This window comes from Coregonus lavaretus (genome assembly GCF_964263955.1).
Source record: "Coregonus lavaretus genome assembly, chromosome: 26".
Classification (NCBI taxonomy): Eukaryota; Metazoa; Chordata; class Actinopteri; order Salmoniformes; family Salmonidae; genus Coregonus; species Coregonus lavaretus.
Window position 1 is genome coordinate 4,527,268 of NC_140013.1, and position 26,270 is coordinate 4,553,537.

General features: G+C 43.6%; 1 protein-coding gene across 1 annotated transcript in view; it reads right to left on the bottom strand.

Annotated features, from left to right (window-relative positions):
• Positions 1-341: 341 nt before the first annotated feature.
• The window catches only part of LOC311101907 (dedicator of cytokinesis protein 10-like), a 107,708-nt gene continuing 81,779 nt past the window's right edge, over positions 342-26,270 (bottom strand). The window contains exons 44-54 of the mRNA XM_084143148.1: positions 24,546-24,603; positions 23,491-23,589; positions 22,557-22,663; positions 22,224-22,346; positions 21,994-22,107; positions 14,639-14,785; positions 8,309-8,519; positions 7,545-7,735; positions 4,684-4,784; positions 2,034-2,172; positions 342-1,290 (exon numbers count right to left, since the gene is read on the bottom strand). Of these exons, the coding sequence (XP_083999274.1) occupies positions 1,243-1,290; positions 2,034-2,172; positions 4,684-4,784; positions 7,545-7,735; positions 8,309-8,519; positions 14,639-14,785; positions 21,994-22,107; positions 22,224-22,346; positions 22,557-22,663; positions 23,491-23,589; positions 24,546-24,603 (1,338 nt within the window). The 3' untranslated portion in view covers positions 342-1,242. The remainder of the gene's footprint in view (positions 1,291-2,033; positions 2,173-4,683; positions 4,785-7,544; positions 7,736-8,308; positions 8,520-14,638; positions 14,786-21,993; positions 22,108-22,223; positions 22,347-22,556; positions 22,664-23,490; positions 23,590-24,545; positions 24,604-26,270) is intronic.

Genomic DNA, 26,270 nt, shown 5'->3' on the forward strand with positions numbered 1-26,270 from the left:
ATTAAAATTATAGACTGATAATTTCTTTGTCAGTGGGCAAACGTACAAAATCAGCAGGGGATCAAATACTTTTTTCCCCCACTGTATGTATGTAAAGAAATATAGTGCTAGAGAGACATTTTCACTTACCCTGTGGTTAATGGACGTTAACACATTTTATTTTAATGTTATAAATAAAACATTAGTTTGTTCATTCTTTTTTATTTTATTTAGCCAAACAAAAAATCATATACTTTTTAAATATTAATAATTCTTATTTACAATTTAAAACAGTACAGTAAATAATAATAACAACATTATCAATCATAAAAATGTTATAAAACAAACTATCCATTTGAAAATCTGTGAGCTAGGAATTCCAGAATGTTAGGATACAAAGTAGCTATGCGGAGTTGTTCTACATTCAAACAGGAACTAGAGGTGTGTTCAATCAAACAAGAAGTAGGCTACATGTCAATCTGTTCAGCAGGACACAACGCTGTGGAACAAATAAATGATGTGGAACAAACATGTCTCTCTGCCTTATAGAAGAAGGAATCATGTTGGCTGTATTCATAGTATTTCTATCTGGAACATAAAAAAATGTTTGGCTACTGAACGTGACCCTAATTTCCTTTATAGAATTCCTTGAACTGTCATTTTACAATACTTTTTGGAATTGCTTACCATAGATGGCAAACATTTGCAGCATAAAGATAACCAACAGAATATGGACAAATTATGATCGACATTGTTGTGACCAGAATTACAACCAAACTTTTGCTCTGTTGAACGCACCTCAAGCTCATTAAGGTCACAATTTTCTAAAGGGATGGGGCTGGGGAGGGAAGGCGTGTGTTGTCTGTGTGTGTGTGTGTGTGTGTGTGTGTGTACAGAGTAAGGAGATGAGGTGGTCGGCAGGGGAGTGCAAACATGGATTGATCCTTAAAAACAAAACAAAGTAACGGTACAGCAGCCTGTTCTACTGGACATCATCATCATCACCAGGACTGCAGACTACTGGGATGCCAGACTACCACAACTCCAGACTACCATGACTCCAGACTAACACAATCAAAGTCTACAGACTTCTGGACTTCCCCATCCACTTCCCTTTTTTCCAGTTCCCATAAAGTCAAAGTTCCAGTCCCCCACTCCTGTATAATTCCTGGCAGGAGAAAGAACGACGTCTGTCACCAGGAGCCATTTTGGGGAAACGTGTCCTCCTGGGCACTGTCAGATTCCAGCATGCCTATTGGCTGCTCAGAAAGCGCTGTGTCGTTCTGTTCCTGGTGGTCTTGTGTGAGGGATCTTGGCATGGAGGAGAGACATAGATAGTAAATTCATGTTTCAAATCACACAAACAGACATCTGATGAATGTATGATGCGATCAAGCACGCACGCACACACACAAATATATATGCTGAGAGGTTAGTATAATGCACAGCAGTGTCACTTGCTCCATAATGACAGGGCCAGAGGTGTGGTAAAGTGGGGGGGGGGGGGATTGTGTGACGTACCAGTCTTAGAAACGGTAGTGAGGGAGATATTAGAGCAAGAGGAACAGAAACTGAATGAGAGTATGTGTCTATGCAGCTGAGATCCAATGAAAGAGAACAAATTAACAAAGAGAACAACACAAAGAGATGAGACAAAACTCTGGCTAATCCAGCAAAAGCTCATGCGTAAAAAATAAATAATGAAACAATGATATCAGAGAAAGTAATGACGGATTAAAAAGAGTAATGATGTGAGAACAAAACTGTACCACACGAAAGTGAACAAAAACATTGATATGAAGAGCGTGAAGGTTACTACTCTAAGTAGCTAGGCTAATGATTGAACAGCCCATTGGCCGAATGTATCAAGCTTCTCACAATAGGAGGGCTGACTTAGGGTCAGTTTTTCCTTTAACATCATAATGAATAAGATGACATGGACGGGGTGGGGGAGCTGATCCTAGATCAGCACTCCAATTCTGAGACATGTGATGCATACAGCCTCAGTTGTCTACAGAAACAGCAGTTTCTATGTTTCGGGGCGGTGTTCAGACCTGCTCGTTCATGACGGTGGAGAGCTCGGTGAGCATGTCCCTGTAGTGGGCCCTCATCTCCTCCTGGTACTCCAGCTGGTCCTCCTTGATCAGCCGCTCGTTGACGTCCAGCGCCTGGCCGCACGCCTCCGCAAACTGCCTGCAGGGCCAGACAGAGAGTGTTAGGGCACTATAAGGGCCACGAGTTTCCCCCGTCCTGACCATGTGATCTGATCTGGAAAAACTCTGGGTTCTAGTTATCTTGACCTGAATTGACCCCAACCCTTTTGCTTAAGACGTATCAAATGCATCATCGATCTATGTGTGGCGCAGTTGGTAAGAGCGTGGCTCTAGCAATGCCAAGGTTGTGGATCTAATTCCCACAGGGGTCACATAACTAGGGTTGTGGCGGTCACGAAAGTTTGTCAGCTGGTGATTGCCAGTCTCACGGTAATTGACCGTTAATTAACATAAATACATTTAGCATCTCCTGGCTTCCACATATAGCCTACAAGACACTGATGCAGACCTTTGGAACATCTACATTTAAAAAAAGTCTAATAAATCCATGTAATATAGCCTACACCTTCACAATAAATCCTTATTTATTTTAGACAGGTCTAAAGAAACATGATATGAAGAAAATATAGTTTATTTCAGAAGAACAGAATAGCATACTCTGAGTTGTCCTTATGTTAGGCCCTGATCTGCATATGCCATATGGCTATGGGCTACACTAGTTCATTTAGCAGACAAGATTTGCTTAGAATTCCGTGGCATTATTTTATATTATTTTATAGTATAAAGAATACAACTGAACAAAGCTGAATAAAATAGAAAGGATATTTTCTCCAAACTATTTGAGGGATTGCGCACATGCGGCTATTCTTTGTTGAGCGGTTAACAAAGAAATAGGTACTTTAGTTGTTCTACAAATGTTGGGCTATATGTTTTGATTTTTTTATACATTGTAAGGCTGCATGATGCTACTCTAATGATGATTTGAAAAAAGTCCCTTGAAAGGCATGAGCTCTGCTTTGTTTTTTTGCGCAGGCTGTTCACACTTCGTCAGTCTCTCATTCACAATTTGAGAAGCACTTGATAATGCCTGCTCTGAAGCACCCCGCTCTCCAGTTCTCCACATGATCGGATCTTTCTCACAGGCTACAAGTGAAGACAGACACATCTGGGACGCAACTGCGCGCGTCCTTATCCAATTCAGAGGTGCATATTGAAGATATTGGAAGAACTGTCCACATTTACTTTTTGTCAGCCAACAACTAGGCCTAACGAACAGCAAAAGCACAAGCCTATGACAATCTACTATCCCCCATAGTACAAAAGTTGACCTATTCTATTCTGTGCGAGAAATAAATATTCCAAACATAGTCTGGGACAGTTGTGGAATTCAATAGATCCCAAATTAATACAAACACTAGCCTCAAAAACGCTTTTTTACGCAATGATGCTGACGCAACAGATCAGAACGTTTAGCTTAAAATGTTGATGAACTATTAGGCTTATTCTTCAAATTATAAGCGCAGCAATGCACACATGGTAGTAGGCTATAAGCGCGAATGTTCCATTAGCGGAAAACACCATTATAAAAAGTGATCACAAATGCGATTATGCACGTGATGCTTTTATTATATGGTGAAATGTATCTTCCCCAAACTTGAAACTCACATGCTGCTTATGTATGCCAGTTAGGCTCTACACCCCTTGTAAAGCGGATTCATGTGCTTAATTTTAAGAAGTTATTTGGCCACTTTAGTTGTGATACAAACCTTATCAAAACATATAGGCCTATGGGCTAGGCTACAAGAAGTGTGCGACAATAATTAGGAAAAGTCACAAAAAAAAGGCATTGTTTCTTGCCTTACCCTGGGCATCATTCACAAGTGATAATATATAATTCAGAAGTAATATACTAATATTGTCACCCATCAGACTATTCTTGATTTCATCTTGTCTTTACATATATATAAATAATATATGTGTGAAATTCGTTTTGATTTAGAATGGACCATTATCATGCACCTGTCTTGAAACAGGGGCAGGGGAAAAAATACATGTCATCTCTGCACTTAAATAGCGAATGGAGGACGCTTTTCCTGTGGTTCATTTTCATGCCAGCCAGGTAGGCTATACTCCTGTTGTAAAGATAAGCAATGTGCTTAATATTTGCTTAATATTAGGAAAGTTGAGAAATAAATATAGTAGGCCTAGCCTATAGAAAGCTGATGGGATACTCCTCTTTTTAATAGAGGCCATCACTCTGTTTTCTCCGCAATTGCATAGCCTATAGAAATGTTGCGCTACATGAGCTCATGGGCTCTCATGAAGTGTTTGATTAGATTTTCGATTACATTTGCATTGATGTCAGAGTGATTATAGGGACAACAGAGTGCTGAGTACCAGGCAGTTAGCAAGTTTGGTAGGCTACTAATGACCATCAGCAACATCAAAGCTTGGAGAAGCCTAATTACCGGTCACGTGGAATTTGACTGCCTTCATGACTCGTAACCGCCGGTGTGGCGGTAATACGGTCACCGCAACAGCCCTACACATAATCAAACTAAAAATTTACTTTTTGGATAAAAGCATCTGCTAAGTGGTGCATAAAGGTATTTTATTTGATCCAAATCATGAGAAGTGTTGTGAAGAATACCTGAAAATCTCCTTGAGCAGTTTGACTTGGTTGTCGGGGTACTTCTTGGCATTTTTCTCTTCCAGGAAGGCTCGGGCATAGGCCATGGGCCCTGCATTCACCTGTAAGGTAAGTTCATGGTTATTCACCTGCAAGAGGCTAATGCTAGTGATGCAAGAGGCTAATGCTAAAGATGCAAGACGCTAATGCTAATAGTGATGCTAGAGGCTAATGCGAATTCTGTGGTTGTCATGGCACCGTGAGGTCACTTAGGCAGAGAGCTCCTGTACATTTTGTAAATATTTGTATATAATTAATACATTTTTATGACATTTCTTCCCTGCAAACCTTTTGTTTTAAGAATGAACAATAAATATAGCTAATTAATATAATCTGAATACACCAGACTTTTAAAACTTAAGCTGGCAAGTCATTTGTTTGTTTGCTTAGCTAGCTAATGTCAGCTGGCAATTGTTTTGATTCGAATGCCAGCCATGTGTCCAGAGATTGAGGATGGAGAGAAGCCTGAAAGCAAGACGGCTGCGGTGTGCAGTGATGAGGATCGTAAGGAGGACTAAGTGACAAGGCTACTCTTGAATTATTATTGAAATGTGGTGTGCTTTCTGGCACCATGTAACTGCCATAGCTTCACCCAAGTGGGTGCTTCATTTTGGTAGTAGTGAAGGACTAGATAGCTAGCTACACCAACTACGGAGTCCATGAACAGCAGTGGCTGAGCTCAAACGTCATCCGAGTCCTACTATGGAGAAGCCACACAGACAGCAAGGATGGCGAGACACCTTGATGACACCGGGCTGCCTGCCTGCTCCCGGACTTGCTCCAGAGACCATCTTTGCTTGCTCTCTCCCTTTAACCACCTCCCTCCGATGACCACTCAAGCCATGAATTTTCCGACCCTCTCATAACCTTCCATCTCATGAATGATGTTGTTGTTTTCTAAATCGCTCGTCTTTTTTGTGTTGCTTTAAAGCGCTTTGAGATTCTTTATGGAATGAATAGTGCTATAAAAGTTGAATAAATTATTAATATTATTAGAGGCTAATGCTAAAGATGCAGGAGTATAATGCTAAATCTTCTAGAGACTAACGCTAGTGATGCTGGAGGCTAATGCTAACGATAGAGGGCTACATAGAGGAAACATTCGATGACAGACAGTAAGTAGCTTGTGCTGCTTCACCATGACCCATAATCCCATATCTCCCTGTTACTGCAACAGCGTATTAAGATTAGCCTGCTTCATGCTGTCACTCTGTGAGCCAAGCTGTGTTCACACATTTCACTGTTTACAGGGGATTAGGGCTGGGAAAAGCCTGAGAAGAGGCGGGATTCTGGAGAGAAAGGGTCTTGGCATAGACTGCATGGTAATAATATCCCACGTGTGGATACATGCCAGTGTGTGTCCGTTCATGTCAGTGTGTGACCAGTGGCATAGCGCAGTTTCACAAATCGAAGTGCTTAATTTGAGCCGGATCCTGCTGGAACTGGATCCAGCATCTCTCATATTTTTACTGTTTAGTTTCGGAACCTATTTTCCAGAATAAAAGCGATCAGAGTTCATTCGAGTTGCCTCTGTAATTCTAATGCCCCCTAACGTGTTGTGAAAACGTAGATTTTCAGCCCGTGCCTGATACTCTAAGAATTGATTTGGGTTGGGCGGCCCGGGTTTATGGTTTGCACAACATTGTAGCCTAGAGACCAACGCGTGGCTGTTGCTGTGGTGAGAGAAGCATGCCTGTAGCCTCTCTCTCACAGAACTAGAATAAGATTAACTTTCTATGATCTCTCTCCCTCTCTCTGCTCTGATAGACATGAGCCTGCAACTATTATCTCTCTAGCGTTGCAATTCATCATTTTTTCCTTATAGAATCATAGCCTCGGAAAGGGTACTGCAGCACACCTGATCCATTTAAATACATTTGCAAAAGTTATATAATTACTGCTGTCTGTTCAGAAAGAAATGAAATAATTCAGAATACTACACCAGGAGTAGGCCTATAATTTAGCCACAGAGGATCAATTGCTTTTATTTGTATTGCCTAGCTGTGGATTGTGAGTAGCCCAATTACAATGCATAGCCTACAGTCCGGAATGTGCGGCAAATCTGTCAGTGAACAGGCCTTTCGCAATATTTCAAATACAATCGTGGGAAAACACAGGTTGGAAAACAAATAGCTCCTGCTGAAAATAAAATAATCTAATCTGTCTGAGGCTACCAAAATATTCTATAAACTTCCAAACAGGCCTATTGAGCGAACAGCATTTTTTTTACAAAGTAGCCCCAAAACAAGAGAGAGAGGCTTTTGGCACAAGCGCGTCGGCCATCTTCGGTGCGTGAGCTGCACATTAATGGGTGAGTCAGTGAAACTGGACTATAATTTCTTCCTCATATTGTACAATATATGTGTCTCCACACACCTAAGCCTAGGTTGTTGATTGATTCAAAACAAGATCGTTTTTATTGATGTTAGATTCTCAGTTTGTCAGTGTCCAAGTAGCCTGCCATTTCAATCATATGTACGGTATAAAAAAATATTAGGCTAAAGTCTCCAGTCATGTAAAATGACGTAGACATCCATGAAATGTGTTTATAAAAGGCAAAATTTTCCCCCAGACCTTAGGCTACAAAAAGATTTCCCCATGTGTGCAACTTCTGCAAGCACCTCTACTCTACTGCTCTATGCAACCACGCAAATGCGATGATATGCATGCAATGCTTTATTATAAAGGTGTTTTATAAAGGGGTGCGTCCTACGCCAGGGTGTGTGACTGTACGTGTGGATCAGCTCTGCTATGTCCTCTCAACTCAACTCTCTTCTGTGTGTCTCTCTCCATCTTTCTCCTCCTCCACCCCTACCCCTTACCTTGACGCTGACACTACCCTGCAGTTTGAGCTGCAGCCGGATCATGTCCACCTCTGCCATGGCACACAGCTGGTTGAGCTCGGACACCTTGCAGGACATCTCGTCGATGGCCACCTCGATGGGGTTCATCTCCGTACTCTGCTGCTCCACCACCTGGATACGCTTTTTCAGGTAGGGGAAGGTGGAGTTCGCTGGGTGGGGATAAAGAAAAGGGGGAGTAGACACAAGGTATGAGGAACCAATTGGTTAAACCTTGTGGTCCTGGGTGGCTCAGTTGGTAGAGCATGAGTCAGGACTGTGGGTTTGACGCCCGCTGGGGCTACCCATATGAAAACATTTATGCACGCACTACTGTAATAACTTGCTTTGGATAAAATTGTCTGCTAGATGGGATATATTTTATTGTATTAAACCAGAACTGTTTTTCTTTTTTTTTAGTAATTTCTGTCCGATCTTTCTTTCATTTTGAAGGGAAAACCATTGAACCTACACCATAACTTTACTGGTCAGAATCAGTCACTGAATACAGCACTGGTCAGTATACTAGTGATTCAAACATTTACAGCTCAGTATTTACTGCTTAGTCAGACACTTCCTATTAGTATAGTGTACTACCATACAAGCCAATGGCTCGGTGGGTTACAGCATCACCTGGGTTGTAGGTTCGAATCCTGCACATTCCACATACTGAATATATGTGACAGTCAATGTTGACAGCTCTTTGGATTAAAATATGAGCAAAAATGACCTTTTTAATAACTCACTGGTTAGTATGGTGCGTCTCTTGCACTGCTCCTCCACGTCGCCATGTTTCTTCCCCGACAGAGTGAAAGGCGTCTCGAACACGAAGCGACTGATGTTGTGATGTCGCTCGAAGTCCGTCTTCTTCTCCTGCTGCTCGTTGTCGTCGAAGTAGGGCACTACGTAGGTTACCTGGATGTAGGCGTACTTGGAGTCCAGGTCTTTAGGATTTACCTGGTGGGTACGTCAAACAGAACAATCAGTTCACAGTCTGGGTCGTATTCATTACTACACACCGTAGAAAACCGTAGCAAAATATTTTTGCAATGGAACATGTTTCGCAAACAAAAACGAGAGTTACTTATTGGAGAAATTCAGGTAGCCTCTCCTGGTTTTGGTCCGTTTTCCACCATTTGGTGTCTAACGACCCTGCTCTCTTCAAAAATCAGTCTAATGAGGTTTGTGCTGGTCTCTTTAATCTCGCTGAGTCAGTCTCATAGTCAGTATTGCGTAGTCAGTCAGTTGTATTCTTGCTCAACCTAGAAGCCTGGCATGCAAGGCTACTAATCTGTTCACCTATATGGTGAACGATGAAGTGTATATTTAGATTTTATTAGGATTCCCATTAGCCGACACCAATGGAGACAGCTAGTCTTACAGGGGTTCGACACATAACAAAATATACATTACAGACAAAATACTTTAGAATTGACATACATTTAAAACATTAACATGTAGTGCGCGTGTGTGTATGTATGAATCTATCGGTTACACATACATGTCAGTACATACAGATGCCATATCTTAATTTGATCATCCTGTTGTTGCAGGTATTTTCCTGTACAGCTGGAAATGCAAACTTGTAGTGTATTTGAGGTTTAAAAGGCTTCTAAAGTGTGTAATTTCCACTTTAAAATGTCAGACTTGATTTGCCCTAATGAAACATTTATCAACCCCTACACATTTTTTAAATTATTTATAAAACACTAATTTACATTTCCTGTTGCTGCAGGATTATTTTCCTGCTGTAGCAAACTGGCTCAAATTAAGATCCTACATCTGTACACACAAAAAGTAGGTCACATGAGCGAGAGGCGTTGTGCCGTGAGGTGTTGCTTTTTCGTTTTTTTTTAAACACGTTTGCTGTTCACTTGCGCTATATGAGTTCCATGCAATCATGGCTCTGTATAATATTGTACGTTTCCTTGAATTTGTTCTGGACCTGGAGACTGTGAAAAGACTGTTGGAGACTGTTGGCATGTCTGGTGGGGTAAGTGTGTGTGCCAGTGCTGTGTGTAAATTGACTATGCAAACAATTTGGAATTTCCAACACATTAATGTTTCTTATAAAAACAAGTGATGCAGTCAGTCTTTCCTCAACTGTTAGCCAAGAGAGACTGGCATGTATAGTACTGATATTAGCCCTGTGATTACAATGAAGAGCAAAAAGTGCTGCTCTGTTCTGGGCCAGCTGCAGCTTAACTAGGTCCTTCTTTGCAGCACTTGACCAAATCAAATCAAAGCAATTTTTATTTGTCACATACACGTGTTTAGCAGGTGTTATTGCGGGTGTAGCGAAATACTTGTGCTTCTAGCTCCGACAGTGCAGTAATATCTAACAAGTAATATCTAACAATTTCACAACATATACCCAATACACACAAATCTAGTAAGGAATGGAATTTAAGAAAATATACATATATGGACAAGAAATGACAGAGCGGCATGGACTAAGATACAGTAGAATATTATAGAATAGAATGCAGTATATACATATGAGATGAGTAGTGCAAGATATGTAAACATTATTAAAGTGACTAGTGTTCAATTTCTTAACGTGGCCAGTGATTTCAATAGGCAGCAGCAGCCGGTAATGTGCTACATTTACATTTTACATTTTAGTCATTTAGCAGACGCTCTTAACCAGAGCGACTTACAGGAGCAATTAGGGTTAAGTGCCTTGCTCAAGGGCACATTAACGTCATTTAGCAGACGCTCTTAGCCAGAGCGACTCACAAATTGGTGCGTTCACCCTATAGCCAGTGGGATAACCACTTTACAATTTGGGGGGGGGTTAGAAGGAATACTTTAGCCTATCCCAGGTATTCCTTAAAGAGGTGGGGTTTCAAATGTCTCCGGAAGGTGGTGAGTGACTCCGCTGTCCTGGCGTCGTGAGGGAGTGATGCTAGTGATGGCTATTTAACAGTCTGATGGCCTTGAGATAGAAGCTGTTTTTCATTCTCTCGGTCCCAGCTTTGATGCATAGCGGGGTGAACAGGCAGGTGGTTGATGTCCTTGATGATCTTTTTGGCCTTCCTTTGACATCGGGTGCTGTAGGTGTCTTGGAGGGCGGGTAGTTTGCCCCCGGTAATGCGTTCGGCAGACCGCACCACCCTCTGGAGAGCCCTGCGGTTGCGGGCGGTGCAGTTGCCGTACCAGGCGGTGATACAGCCCGACAGGATGCTCTCAATTGTACATCTGTAAAAGTTTGTGAGGGTTTTAGGTGACAAGTCAAATTTCTTCAGGCTCCTGAGGTTGAAGAGGCTCTGTTGCACCTTCTTCACCACACTGTCTGCATGGGTGGACCATTTCAGTTTGTCAGTGATGTGTACGCCAAGGAACTTGAAGCTTTCCACCTTCTCCACTGCAGTCCCGTCGATGTGGATAGGGGGGTGCACCCTCTGCTGTTTCCTGAAGTCCACGATCATCTCCTTTGTTTTGTTGACGTTGAGTGAGAGGTTATTTTCCTGGCACCACACTCCCAGAGCCCTCACCTCCTCCCTGTAGGCGGTCTCGTCATTGTTGGTAATCAACAGGGAGTACAGGAGGGGGCTGAGCACGCACCCTTGTGGGGCCCCAGTGTTGAGGAGCAGCGAAGTGGAGATGTTGTTTCCTACCTTCACCACCTGGGGGCGGCCTGTCAGGAAGTCCAGGACCCAGTTGCACAGGGCGGGGTTCAGACCATATAATAATATATAATTTGTATTGTTTTGATTTCACTTGGTCCCCACACCCCCTCAATGGCCATGCTGCTCCCCCTATGGTCATCCCCCCCCACCCCCTAAAGTCTTTACTCTGCCTCCCCCCCAATGGACATTTAGTTATTCATCACTGCTACAGTTATGATGTATATAGTGCTATTTCTATTTATTTTGTATTCATTATTGTATTTCACTTAGTCCTTCTTGATTTTCACTGTACCCTGCAATCACACCTGCAACCCTGTACATGTGACCTTTTAAACACTCTGAATCTCTGAATCATATGACTGGACAATAATCAAGATAAGATAAAACTAGAGCCTGCAGGACTTGCATTGTGGAGTGTGGTGTCAAAAAAGAAAAGCTCTCTCCCCATCTTTATAACCATTGAATCTACAGTATACAATCTAAGGTAACACCAAGTAATTCTCCTCAACTTGCTCAACAGCCATACCATTCATTACCAGATTCAGCTGAGGTCTAGAACTTTGTACCAAATACAATGCTATTAGTTTTAGAGATGGTCAAGAACAGTTTATTACTGGCCACCTTTTCTAAAACTGACTGAAACTCTTTGTTTAGGGTTGCAGTGACTTTACTAGCTGTGGTTGCTGATGTGTAGGCCTGGACGAAAACTAACAAATGTAGATTTTTGAGCATAATGCCCCATTAATTGCTCATCTAGTGAGTGAGGAATGTGCAGTCTAATGGCCGGTCTAGCGATGCTGCTGCTGCTCATTTCATAGCTAAGTTAGATACAAATTATATACTTACTCATGATATACTTACATTTACATTTTACATATTTACCAGACGCTCTTATCCAGAGCGAAATCCAGAGAGAAAAAATTCATACTGGCCCCCCGTGGGAAACGAACCCACAACCCTGGCGTGGCAAGAGCCATGCTCTACCAACTGAGCTACAGGGGACTACTTCTGCCAGGTAAACCTACTTTGCAGTTAACATTTAATTTAGATGGTTATCACATCAACTGGCTACACATGGAGTGATAGACAAACGCGGGCAGCACACAGACAGGCAGGGGCAATATTGCTGGATATTAATTGGCAGATATTGTGTTAGGTTTGGCTTTTTAAGCCAATAGTGGCTAACCAGGGGTGGGATAATGTCAAGTTGCTTTGATCACGTAGTAGCTGGGAGCTTGCGGCGTCTGATACTTGTGAGATTTGTTTATGACATTCTGCGATGGAACACGTGAAAATTGCATATACTTTCAGAATTGTTTGGCGAGCTGCTGGTAGCTCGCGATCGACCTGTTGGAGACCCATGGTCTAAATGAATCACTACTTCACTGGCTGCTTTTCTATGGAGAAAGATTGCTGTCAAAATGTAGTAGTACATTCATTTATTTACAACATTTTGACAGCAATCTTTCTATGAAAGAAACAGAGACAAGTACTAAAGAGGCCGATACACTTAGAATAATACTGTATATGAAACATATACAGTTGAAGTCAGAAGTCTACATACACCTTAGCCAAATACATTTAAACTCAGTTTTTCACAATTCCTGACATTTAATCCTAGTAAAAATTCCCTGTCTTAGGTCAGTTAGGATTACCACTTTATTTTAAGAATGTGAAATGTCAGAATAATAGTAGAGAGAATTATTTATTTCAGCTTTTATTTCTCACCTTGTCTTCTCCGGACAAGCTTTTTTCCGGATGCCCCAAACAATCGGAAATGGGATTCATCAGAGAAAATGACTTTACCCTAGTCCTCAGCAGTCCAATCCCTGTACCTTTTGCAGAATATCAGTCTGTCCCTGATGTTTTTCCTGGAGAGAAGTGGCTTCCTCGCTGCCCTTCTTGACACCAGGCCATCCTCCAAAAGTCTTCGCCTCACTGTGCGTGCAGATGCACTCACACCTGAATGCTGCCATTCCTGAGCAAGCTCTGCACTGGTGGTGCCCCGATCCCGCAGCTGAATCAACTTTAGGAGATGGTCCTGGCGCTTGCTGGACTTTCTTGGGCGCCCTGAAGCCTTCTTCACAACAATTGAACCCCTCTCCTTGAAGTTCTTGATGAGCCGATAAATGGTTGATTTAGGTGCAATCTTACTAGCAGCAATATCCTTGCCTGTGAAGCCCTTTTTGTGCAAAGCAATGATGACGGCATGTGTTTCCTTACAGGTAACCATGGTTAACAGAGGAAGAACAATGATTAACATTTTACATTTACATTTTAGTCATTTAGCAGACGCTCTTATCCAGCGCGACTTACAGTTAGTGAGTGCATACATTTTTCATACTAGTCCCCCGTGGGAAACGAACCCACAACCCTGGCGTTGCAAGCGCCATGCTCTACCAACTGAGCTACAGGGGATTTCAAGCACCACCCTCCTTTTAAAGCTCCCAGTCTGTTATTCTAACTCAATCAGCATGACTGAGTGATCTCCAGCCTTGTCCTCGTCAACACTCTCACTTGTGTTAACGAGAGAATCACTGACATGATGTCAGCTGGTCATTTTGTGGCAGGGCTAAAATGCAGTGGAAATGTTAATTGCAATTAATCTGATCATTCTTCATAACATTCTGGAGTATATGCAAATTGCCATCATAAAAACTGAGGCAGCAGAATTTGTGAAAATTAATATTTGTGTAATTTTCTAAACCTTTGACCACGACTGTAGATACTTTTGTACCCATTTCCTCCAGCATCTTCACAAGGTTCTTGTCCTTCCTTGTTCTGAGATTGATTTGCACTTTTCGCACCAAAGTACTTTGATCTCTAGGAGACAGAACGCATCTCCTTCCTGAGCGGTATGACGGCTGTGTGGTCCCATGGTGTTTATACTTGCGTACTATTGTTTGTACAGATGAACGTGGTACCTTCAGGTGTTTGGAAATTGCTCCCAAGGATGAACCAGACTGTGGAGGTCTACAATTTTTGGGTATATTTCTTTTGATTTTCCCATGATGTCAAGCAAAGAGGCACTGAGTTTGAAGGTAGGCCTTGAAATACATCCACAGGTACACCTCCAATTGACTCCAATGACGTCAATTAGCCTATCAGAAGCTTCTAAAGCCATGACATCATTTTCTGGAATTTTCCAAGCTGTTTAAAGGCACAGTCAACTTAGTGTATATAAACTTCTGACCCACTGGAATTGTGATACAGTGAATTATAAGTGAAATAATCTGTCTGTAAACAATTGTTGGAAAAATGACTTGTGTCATGCACAAAGTAGATATCCTAACCGACTTGCCAAAACTATAGTTTGTTAACAAGACATTTGTGGAGTGGTTGGAAAACGAGTTTTAATGACTCCAACCTAAGTGTATGGTAAACTTCCGACTTCAACTGTAAATGTGACAGTGTTTGAAAGCTGGGGAGAGATAGTAGACTGACCTTGTTGGAGTCCTGGATCATCTTGACGTTGTCGGCCCCGAACTTGTCAGAGTAGAGTTTGAGGAGCCTCTGGGAGATCTCGGACAGTCCTGTCAGCTTAGGCTCCTTATAGATGAACTCTTTACTCTCCTCCTCCTCAAAGAAACCCTGTTACAGAAACACCATGTTACCCAAGCACCTGTGTGTGTGTGTGTGTATGCGTGCTTGTCTGTGCTCCTGACTGTAAGTCACTCTGTATAAGAGCTTCTGTTATATGACCAAAATGTAAAATGTAATGTAAATGTGTCTCTCTGTGTGTGTGTGTGTCTGTTTGTCTGAATGCAATGCTTGCGTCAATACTTTGAAGAGTATGTATATGTGCATGTATTGTGTACAACTGTGGCCCTTTGGTTTCTGTTTCCATCACTTAGCTGAATATGAATAACCTTTAGCTGGAATATCTAGGCTCACATCACCTCCTAGTGGTTTACTGCGCTTCCCTATCAGTCTAGTCATGTTTCTTAGTGTTACGTCAGCTTGTTAGAACACAATCGTAATCATAAAAGGCACTGACAAAATTGCAATGTTATGTTCTAGATAAAACAGAGGCCATTTAGAGGTCAGAGGTCATTCTCAAAGCACCATGGGGTCAAAGGGCAATGAGGGTTATTTTCAGACGGTGTGCTCTTTCCTTTGGAATCAACTCCTAGGCTCTGTCTCAATTAGTCTTTCTTCGATTCCTCGCATCCTATATCCTCCTTCCTTCCTTTTTTTTTTATTTGTATTTTTTGTACTTTACCCCTTTTTCGTGATATCCAATTGGTAGTTACAGTCTTGTCCCATTGCTGCAACTCCCCTACGGACTCGGGATATGCGAAGGTCGAGAGCCATGCGTCCTCCGAAACACGACCCTGCTTCTTGACACACTGTTTGCTTAACCCAGAAGTCAGCCGCACCAATGTGTCAGAGGAAACACCGTCCAGCTGGCGACCGAAGTCAGCTTGCAGGCACCCGGCTGGCCACAAGGAGTCGCTAGAGCACGATGGGACAAGGAAATCCCAGCCAGCCAAACCCTCCCCTAACCCGGACGACGCTGGGCCGATTGTGCGCCGCCGGTCTCCCGGTCACGGCCGGCTGTGCCACCGGGTCTGTAGTGACGCCTCAAGCACTGCGATGCAGTGCCTTACACCACTGCGCCACTTGGGAGGCCCTCGTCTCTTTCTTAACCGTATTGGAGGAAAAGGTCCAAGGTAGGGTTGAATGGTGGGAACGCGGTTACTGAGATTTACTGCCCAAAACCACTCCCTTTTCCCGGGATAAATAACTGCGAGAAACCGGTACATTTGAATAAATGATTTATATCAACAGCATGACGTGAAATGGAACTGTTAAATTATATGCAATGTCGAAATATTGTTTCTCTACGGCCTCCTCTCCACTCTCTGCATGATCAATCATCAACGCTCATGGTGGGGACAGACAGCCCATCTCAGTATGGAGTGCAGTTCACAATGCATGTAGACCTATCATCTCATCATGGTAACTTTTGTTCTTGTGACAGGTAGGCTACATTTTCTGCAGCATAGCCTATGCTACTGTAATATAAGGACAGAATGTGCGTCTAATTTACCCATCTCCATCTGGCTTTCGGTGGTCACCTTCATTTTTTATTGTAAAGATTTTATTTTTTAAATTGTAGCTGCATAGTTTTGACTCACTCGAATATCGCTGCTTTAAATCAGAGCATGCGCCAGCAGTCTATTCAAGATTGATATATATATATACACACTGCTCCAAAAAATAAAGGGAACACTAAAATAACACATCCTAGATCTGAATGAATGAAATAATCTTATTAAATACTTTTTTCTTTACATAGTTGAATGTGCTGACAACAAAATCGCACAAAAATTATCAATGGAAATCAAATTTAGGTCTGGATTTGGAGTCACCCTCAAAATTAAAGTGAAAAACCACACTACAGGCTGATCCAACTTTGATGTAATGTCCTTAAAACAAGTCAAAATGAGGCTCAGTAGTGTGTGTGGCCTCCACGTGCCTGTATGACCTCCATACAATGCCTGGGCATGCTCCTGATGAGGTGGCGGATGGTCTCCTGAGGGATCTCCTCCCAGACCTGGACTAAAGCATCCGCCAACTCCTGGACAGTCTGTGGTGCAACGTGGCGTTGGTGGATGGAGCGAGACATGATGTCCCAGATGTGCTCAATTGGATTCAGGTCTGGGGAACGGGCGGGCCAGTCCATAGCATCAATGCCTTCCTCTTGCAGGAACTGCTGACATACTCCAGCCACATGAGGTCTAGCATTGTCTTGCATTAGGAGGAACCCAGGGCCAAACGCACCAGCATATGGTCTCACAAGGGGTCTGAGGATCTCATCTCGGTACCTAATGGCAGTCAGGCTACCTCTGGCGAGCACATGGAGGGTTGTGCGGCCCCCCAAAGAAATGCCACCCCACACCATGACTGACCCACCACCAAACCGGTCATGCTGGAGGATGTTGCAGGCAGCAGAACGTTCTCCACGGCGTCTCCAGACTTTGTCACGTCTGTCACATGTGCTCAGTGTGAAACTGCTTTCATCAGTGAAGAGCACGGTGCGCCAGTGGCGAATTTGCCAATCTTGGTGTTCTCTGGCAAATGCCAAACGTCCTGCACGGTGTTGGGCTGTAAGCACAACCCCCACCTGTGGACGTCGGGCCCTCATACCACCCTCATGTTTCTGACCGTTTGAGCAGACACATGCACATTTGTGGCCTGCTGGAGGTCATTTTGCAGGGCTCTGGCAGTGCTCCTCCTGCTCCTCCTTGCACAAAGGCGGCGGTAGCAGTCCTGCTGCTGGGTTGTTGCCCTCCTACGGCCTCCTCCACGTCTCCTGATGTACTGGCCTGTCTCCTGGTAGCGCCTCCATGCTCTGGACACTACGCTGACAGACACAGCAAACCTTCTTGCCACAGCTCGCATTGATGTGCCATACTGGATGAGCTGCACTACCTGAGCCACTTGTGTGGGTTGTAGACTCCGTCTCATGCTACCACTAGAGTGAAAGCACCGCCAGCATTCAATAGTGACCAAAACATCAGCCAGGAAGCATAGGAACTGAGAAGTGGTCTGTGGTCACCAACTGCAAAACCACTCCTTTATTGGGGGTGTCTTGCTAATTGCCTATAATTTCCACCTGTTGTCTATTCCATTTGCACAACAGCATGTGAAATGTATTGTCAATCAGTGTTGCTTCCTAAGTGGACAGTTTGATTTCACAGAAGTGTGATTGACTTGGAGTTACATTATGTTGTTTAAGTGTTCCCTTTATTTTTTTGAGCAGTGTATATATATATATAGATAGATGTCCTAGCCTACCTCTTTCAGGTGATGGATTATGCATAATAAGCTTCTAACTAGCCTCTGTCTCTTGCGCAATACGCACGCACCTGTGCTCCACTGGCCTCTCTCCTTAAAAATCTCTCCTTAGCTCTTGGAGTCCCATGCAGGAAAAGCTAGACTAGAATAGCTTGCGGGATTATTTTAATTTTTTTGCATTTCTTATACCAATAGACAATTCGAAGAGGGACGCAAGCTCTTGTTTTCTGAATGTTAAATACAGCAGCCAATAGAACTCACGGGTAGTTTGAAAGAAGAGCGAACGCGCAATGGCGGTAGGCTATAGCAGTTATTTATTCATACCCATAACCATTAAATCTTCGTGAAGAGAAGTGAAAGCTGTCTGCACCTAATTCTAGTCCTATATTATTCAAGCATGTCATTGGAATGATGAAGATAGGGACAATGGAACTTATTTCATTTAACTGTTGAAAGCGAGGAAGGGATGAAGCGACAATAGAGAAAGAGGAGGTAGGCTAATAAGATTAGGATAAATATTATGAAAGGTATATATGCGTCAGCCTACTAATTATACAAATAGGCCCTATTATTATTATTATTATTAAAATCACTAGCCTATGCTTTTAACTTTGTAGGCCGCATGTGCTGCACCAGAATCGCATGTTCTCTTCATCTTCATCATGGTTTGAACGAGGTGTGTAATTCCAGTCCATATTATACAGTATAATAGAATATGGTACAGTAATACAGTTCACTTCACACTAAAAAAGATTCGTCTACTGGAGCTTCTTTCATTTAATTACCCAAGAATGCATATAGCTACAGTGAGGGGAAAAAAGTATTTGATCCCCTGCTGATTTTGTACGTTTACCCACTGACAAAGAAATTATCAGTCTATAATTTTAATGGTAGGTTTATTTGAACAGTGAGAGACAGAATAACAACAAACAAATCCAGAAAAACGCATGTCAAAAATGTTCTAAATTGATTTGCATTTTAATGAGGGAAATAAGTATTTGACCCCTCTGCAAAACATGACTTAGCACTGGCAAAACCCTTGTTGGCAATCACAGAGGTCAGACGTTTCTTGTAGTTGGCAACCAGGTTTGCACACATCGCAGGAGGGATTTTGTCCCACACCTCTTTGCAGATCTTCTCCAAGTCATTAAGGTTTCAAGGCTGACGTTTGGCAACTCGAACCTTCAGCTCCCTCCACAGATTTTCTATGGGATTAAGGTCTGGAGACTGGCTAGACCACTCTAGGACCTTAATGTGCTTCTTCTTGAGCCACTCCTTTGTTGCCTTGGCCGTGTGTTTTGGGTCATTGTCATGCTGGAATACCCATCTACAACCCATTTTCAATGCCCTGGCTGAGGGAAGGAGGTTCTCACCCAAGATTTGTCGGTACATGGCCCCGTCCATCGTCCCTTTGATGCGGTGAAGTTGTCCTGTCCCCTTAGCAGAAAAACACCCCCAAAGCATAATGTTTCCACCTCCATGTTTGACAGTGGGGATGGTGTTCTTGGGGTCATAGGCAGCATTCCTCCTCCTCCAAACACGGCGAGTTGAGTTGATGCCAAAGAGCTCCATTTTGGTCTCATCTGACCACAACACTTTCACCCAGTTGTCCTCTGAATCATTCAGATGTTCATTGGCAAACTTCAGACGGGCATGTATATGTGCTTTCTTGAGCAGGGGGACCTTGCGGGCACTGCAGGATTTCAGTCCTTCACGGCGTAGTGTGTTACCAATTGTTTTCTTGGTGACTATGGTCCCAGCTGCCTTGAGATTATTGATAAGATCCTCCCGTGTAGTTCTGGGCTGATTCCTCACCGTTCTCATGATCACTGCAACTCCACGAGGTGAGATCTTGCATGGAGCCCCAGGCTGAGGGAGATTGACAGTTCTTTTGTGTTTCTTCCATTTGCGAATAATCGCACCAACTGTTGTCACCTTCTCACCAAGCTGCTTGGCGATGTTCTTGTAGCCCTTTCCAGCCTTGTGTAGGTCTACAATCTTGTCCCTGACATCCTTGGAGAGCTCTTTGGTCTTGGCCATGGTGGAGAGTTTGGAATCTGATTGATTGATTGCTTCTGTGGACAGGTGTCTTTTATACAGGTAACAAGCTGAGATTAGGAGCACTCCCTTTAAGAGTGTGCTCCTAATCTCAGCTCGTTACCTGTATAAAAGACATCAGGGAGCCAGAAATCTTTCTGATTGAGAGGGGGTCAAATACTTATTTCCCTCATTAAAATGCAAATCAATTTATAAAATTTTTGACATGCGTTCTTCTGGATTTTTTTGTTGTTATTCTGTCTCTCACTGTTCAAATAAACCTACCATTAAAATTATAGACTGATCATTTCTTTGTCAGTGGGTCAGCAGGGGATCAAATACTTTTTTCCCCTCACTGTAGCTACATCTATGGGCTTTTATGTTTTTTCAGTTGTGCGTAATGTGCAGTAGCCTACCGTATCATATATATGTATTGGATAACAGCACAATCATTTGGGCTTTTTTGGGCTCATTAAATGTCTTTAATGTAGGGCTCATAAAATGTATTTAATGTATGGCTCATCAGGCTCAGGTAGCATCAGGCTTGAATTTTCGATCAAAGCTCTAATCAAATCCAGACATAGGCTATTTAAATGATTTATCTGCTTTTGAATGACACTTCTGGTTTTGCCGGGAAACACCGGGTTACCTGGGAAAAAAGTGATTTATTCTCGGGATGGAACATTTGTAAAATTCTGGGAAAATATTCAACCCTAGTCCAAAGTCCCTCCACTCAGACCCTCGGTTTGGAGAAGGAGGCTGTGAGAAGAGGGGATGAGAGGAATCGAGGAGAGATGAGTTGAGAAAGAGCCCTACATTCCAACATTCATGACCTGGGCCCGTATTCATAAAGTGTCTCAGAGTAGGAGTGCTGATCTAGGATCAGGTCGCCCCTCTTATTCATTATGATTTAAAATGCTAAACAGATCCTAAAATCAGCAGTCCCATTCAGAGATGCTTTGTGAATACAGGCCCTGGCCTGCCTGCATGTATGCTGCTATGTCATCTTGACACCAACTGTTCTAAGATCTGTTCACAGGAGCTAAAGATTAGAGATTGTGATCGTTGAAGGGAAAAAGATTACTGGAGATTATAGGATGTAGGTATCGGGGTAGGTATCAGGGTTGGGGTCAATTCTATATAAATTCCTTCAACTCAGGAAGTAAACTGAAATTCCAATGCCAATTTCCTCATTTATATTCCTGAATTGATATAGAATCGACCCCAAATCCCGGTAGGTATACATATCATATAGAAGCGCATAACAATATGTATACAGCATATATCTTCGAAGACAGGTTAGAGAAGCTACTACCGGTGAAGGGAGAGCAGAGGAAAGAGAGAAGGTAAGAGGAGCAAAGAAGATGAGAAACAAAAAGAGACACAAACTTACCGCAATCTTGATACAGAAAAACCAAAAGGAAGAAAAGAAACACAGCAGATGGAGGAATTAAAGAGACTGACTAGAGACCAGTTGTGATCTACCCCTCTCTCCATTCCCCAAAGGTTCAATGTCTAAAGGATTCAGGCTCTTCTAAGATGTGTCCAACCAGCTTAGTGAATGTAGGAGTTTGACGTCCCTTATGGGACAAAAGACAGAGGAGACTGGGTTCGTACCGGAGGGCTATAGCATGTACTGTATGCTGCAGATGTGGAGGCTATCAAGCTAGTCAAAGCTAGTAGAAGCTAGTTGAAGCTAGTTTAGCATCGCGCTGTGACATCATTCCTCCTCCCCTGAGACCTGAAGGACTGAATCCCGGAGCAGGGATGGTACACGCTAGCCTGAGTGCCAGTCTGTATGTATGATCCAGATCGATGCCAAACATGACAATGAGTAACAAGGAGTTAGCATGATAGCACAAAGACTGGCACTCAGGCTAGGTACACGGTACACACACACCTATCTATAAGGTGTGTTTGTCATTTTCAGTGTCTTCTGTGGCTATGATGGCACTTACCAGTCCGTAGAACGCCACGCGGTAGTATCGGCCAAACAGACGCTTCTCAGAGTTCACGACCTCTGTCACCTTCAGGTAGGAGCGGTGGATGTCGTAGTACAGCTCCGACAGCCTCTGTGGATCACGCACACACACACAATGTCAATCACAACTGCTATCACACTATCTCCCTCCTGTCCGAGTGTTTCTGGCCTGGACAAGAAACAACCTCGTCCTATCCCCCCAGTCACCTTGAAATCTCGCCTCTTCTCAAAGACGGCAATGACGGGTTTGTTGATATCGGCGATGAGCTCGTGCCTCTCAGACTTCCACAGGTAGTCCACGCACAGCTCCAGCTGCTCCACCAGAGTATCCTACATAAACAGGGAGGTTAGGATCTGTCTGGCATTTTAAGTCATAATGAATAAGAGGGGCGACCTGATCCTAGATCAGCACTCCTACTCTGAGACACTTTATGAATACGGGCCCTGGCTCTGCACTGTATTGCCATTAAATGATCTTCCAAATCTGAGCTGAAAAATCTATACAATTATTTGTACTGGAGCCAGTGGGGGTGAGGGTACCTCTGTGTAGGGGGTATCCTGAGTCCCTGTGTCCTCTTTCATGGCCCCCTCTTCCTTCACGTTCGGTGAGACGCACAGGAAGGCCGCCCAGCCCATGGAGAACGACGCTGAGGTTTCACACAGGATATGACATCAGAGAAGGAGGGACATAGGAGCAGAGAGCTCATAGGAACAACATTTTGTCACTCTCTTCTTTATGCTTGTGTGCATTTTATCATCCAATGGTTTGAACCCATACACCACACACTCTCGCTAACTCACACACACACACACACACACACACACACACACACACTCGCATGGTGTGCACACACACACGGTAACAACACACACACAGTTACACTGTGGTACTTAACATTCCTTGTGTTCCATATCAACAAATCCAAACAAAGAACAGTAACACCATTCATTGTGAACGTGCTTTCTTTACACATTTCAAGTGAAACTTGAGTGGACATCAATAAAAGGCATCTCTCAAAAGGCAAGGTAGACCAAAGACATCTTTCAAAACATTATAACTGTCTGGACTCCATTCTGCTAGTCTTTTGAGTCATAAGGTATGTTCAGTATACCACTTAGAATGCATGTCCAATACATTGCTTCGTTCTAAGTGGTATGGTTAAGCCATTGCAGTGGACTTCAAAACATTACACTGTGCACCTGTAAGAATTCAGACTCCATTCTGCTAGTTGCAGTCAAAGTTTGGTCCAAGTAAACTGTTTTCACTATCTATATTGTATGCTGTATGTAGATTATGTGTACGTTCTGTATATTCTGTTTACTGCTGTCAGCACCATTTCACAACGTTAAATTCCTGGTAGATGTAAATGTACTTGGCGAATAAAGTTCTGATTCTGAAGTAAGCATAGCTTGAATCCCCCCCACCCTTTACGCATCCCTGTTCCATGGCCCGGCCCCAGGGCGGCACACTCACTTTCTCCATCTCGGGGGGTTAATAAGGGGCTACAGTTAATGACATGGGGCTCCTCAGGAACCACACTTGACATCCTGGCCTTGTCAGGTTTCCAGTAGCCTGCGTTATAAGGAGGAGTATAGGAGTTTACTGTACATACTTGGAACTTTTCACTTCTGTTTTGCCTTTTTTCTCTTCATGACAAGCCAGTGGTTTACAGGGCATGCGTTCCACACACGGCGAGCGGCGGCAGAAAGAGAGAGAGAGATGACGGCTCAGGCTCTGAACGGTGAAGCATGCATGGGCTAGCAAGCACACACGCGTGCAGATGGAGACACCGAGTTCCCATGTCATAGTAGCGCATACTATACATGAGAGGATGTGAAGTCGCACTCACAGCAGCAGACACGGGCAATGTCCCAAATGGCACCCTATTCCCTATGTAGTGCACTACTTTTGACCAGGGCCCATTGGGTTCTGGTCAAAAGTAGTGCACTATATAGGGAATATGGTGCTATTTGGGACGCAGGCTATGTTTGTGTATGAGAGAGTAAAGAGTGGATGGCCAGTACCGTAGCACATTGAGGTCTCTGTGTGCTGATTGGATGATGTCATTGTTTTCCAGACAGTGGGATTGTGAGACAGAGCACACACAGCTCAGCTCTGACTAACCTCTCTTCTCACACACACACACACACACACACACACACACACACACACACACACAATAAGTCATATGCCAACACACAAAAGCATGCACACATCCACAGTGTATAACAAACCCACAAGCACGTACATGCACATACACACACACACACACACATCAACCCACTCATACCATTTCCACCCCTACAGCAGAACAAATGTTTGCAGAAAGGCTAAAGTAGCCATATGCACACAGCGCTGCATGATGATGTCACACATGCTGTCCAGCCAATTGATGGCCAGAAGCGTCCAGAAGACTCACAAGCAAAGAGGTTAGAGGTTCTCCACACACACACATACACGCTAGAGAGCACACATACACACACTGCAGAAGCTTGTTGCCATGTTGCGGCCCACCGGGCTGTGCTCACCTCTCCTCTTGAGGGACTCGGCGATCAGGGCTGAGATGTGGATGTAACACATGGCTGCCTGAGGGACAGAGGAACAGGAGGAAAGGAGGTGAACAGTTTCATCACAGATACCATCACATCATTCAAGCAGAACCTGTGCCCAAGAAAGCGAAGGTAACCTGCCTGAATGACTACCGCCCCGTAGCACTCACGTCGGTAGCCATGAAGTGCTTTGAAAGGCTGGTCATGGCTCACATCAACACCATCATCCCGGAAACCCTAGACCCACTCCAATTCGCATACCACCCTAACAGATCCACAGATGACGCAATTTCAATCGCAGTCCTCACTGCCCGTTCCCACCTGGACAAAAGGAACACCTATGTGAGAATGCTGTTCATTGACTACAGCTCAGCGTTCAACACCATAGTGCCCACAAAGCTCATCACTAAGCTAAGGACCCTGGGACTAAACACCTCCCTCTGCAACTGGATCCTGGACTTCCTGACGGGCCGACCCCAGGTGGTAAGGGTAAGCAACAACACATCAGCCACACTGATCCTCAACACGGGGACCCCTCAGGGGTGCGTGCTTAGTCCCCTCCTGTACTCCCTGTTCACCCACAAATGCGTTGCCAAGCACGACTCCAACACCATCATTAAGTTTGCTGACGACACAACAGTGGTAGGCCTGATCACCGACAACAATGAGACAGCATATAGGGAGGAGGTCAGAGACCTGGCAGTGTGGTGCCAGGACAACAACCTCTCCCTCAACGTGAGCAAGACAAAGGAGCTGATCGTGGACTACAGGAAAAGGAGGGCCGAACACGCACCCATTCACATCGACGGGGTTGTAGTGGAGCGGGTCGAGAGTTTCAAGTTCCTTGGTGTCCACATCACCAACAAACTATCATGGTCCAAACACACTAAGACAGTCGTGAAGAGGGCATGACAACACCTTTTCCCCCTCAGGAGACTGAAAAGATTTGGCATGGGTCCCCAGATCCTCAAAACGTTCTACAGCTGCACCATCGAGAGCATCCTGACCGGTTGCATCACCACCTGGTATGGCAACTGCTCGGCATCCGACCATAAGGCGCTACAGAGGGTAGTGCGTACGCCCCAGTACATCACTGGGGCCAAGCTTCCTGCCATCCAGGACCTTTATACTAGGCGGTGTCAGAGGAAGGCCCTCAAAATGGCCAAAGACTCAAGCCACCCTAGTCATAGACTGTTCTCTCTGCTACCGCACGGCAAGCAGTAACGGAGCACCAAGATGTGTCGCGCTGCATGAGGCAAATGGTGGTCACACCAGATACTGACTGGTTTTCTGATCCACGCCCCTACCTTTTTTCTAAGGTATCTGTGAACAACAGATGCATATCTGCATTCCCAGTCATGTGAAATCCATAGATTAGGGCCTAAATAATTTATTTAAATTGACTGATATCCTTATATGAACTGTAACTCAGTACAATCTTTGAAATTGTTGCATGTTGCATTTATATTTTTGTTCAGTGTAATTTAGTCTCGCCTAAACAAAGGGGGTGAATACTTATGCCACAACTATATTTTAGTTATTTAATTTGTATTCATTTGTAAACATTTGTAGAATTTTCTTTTCACTTTGACATTATGGAGTATTTTTTGTAGATCTATGACAAAAAACTCAATTAAATTAATTTCAATCCCACTTTGTAACGCAACAGAATGTGAAGAAATCCAAGGGGGGTGAATACTTATG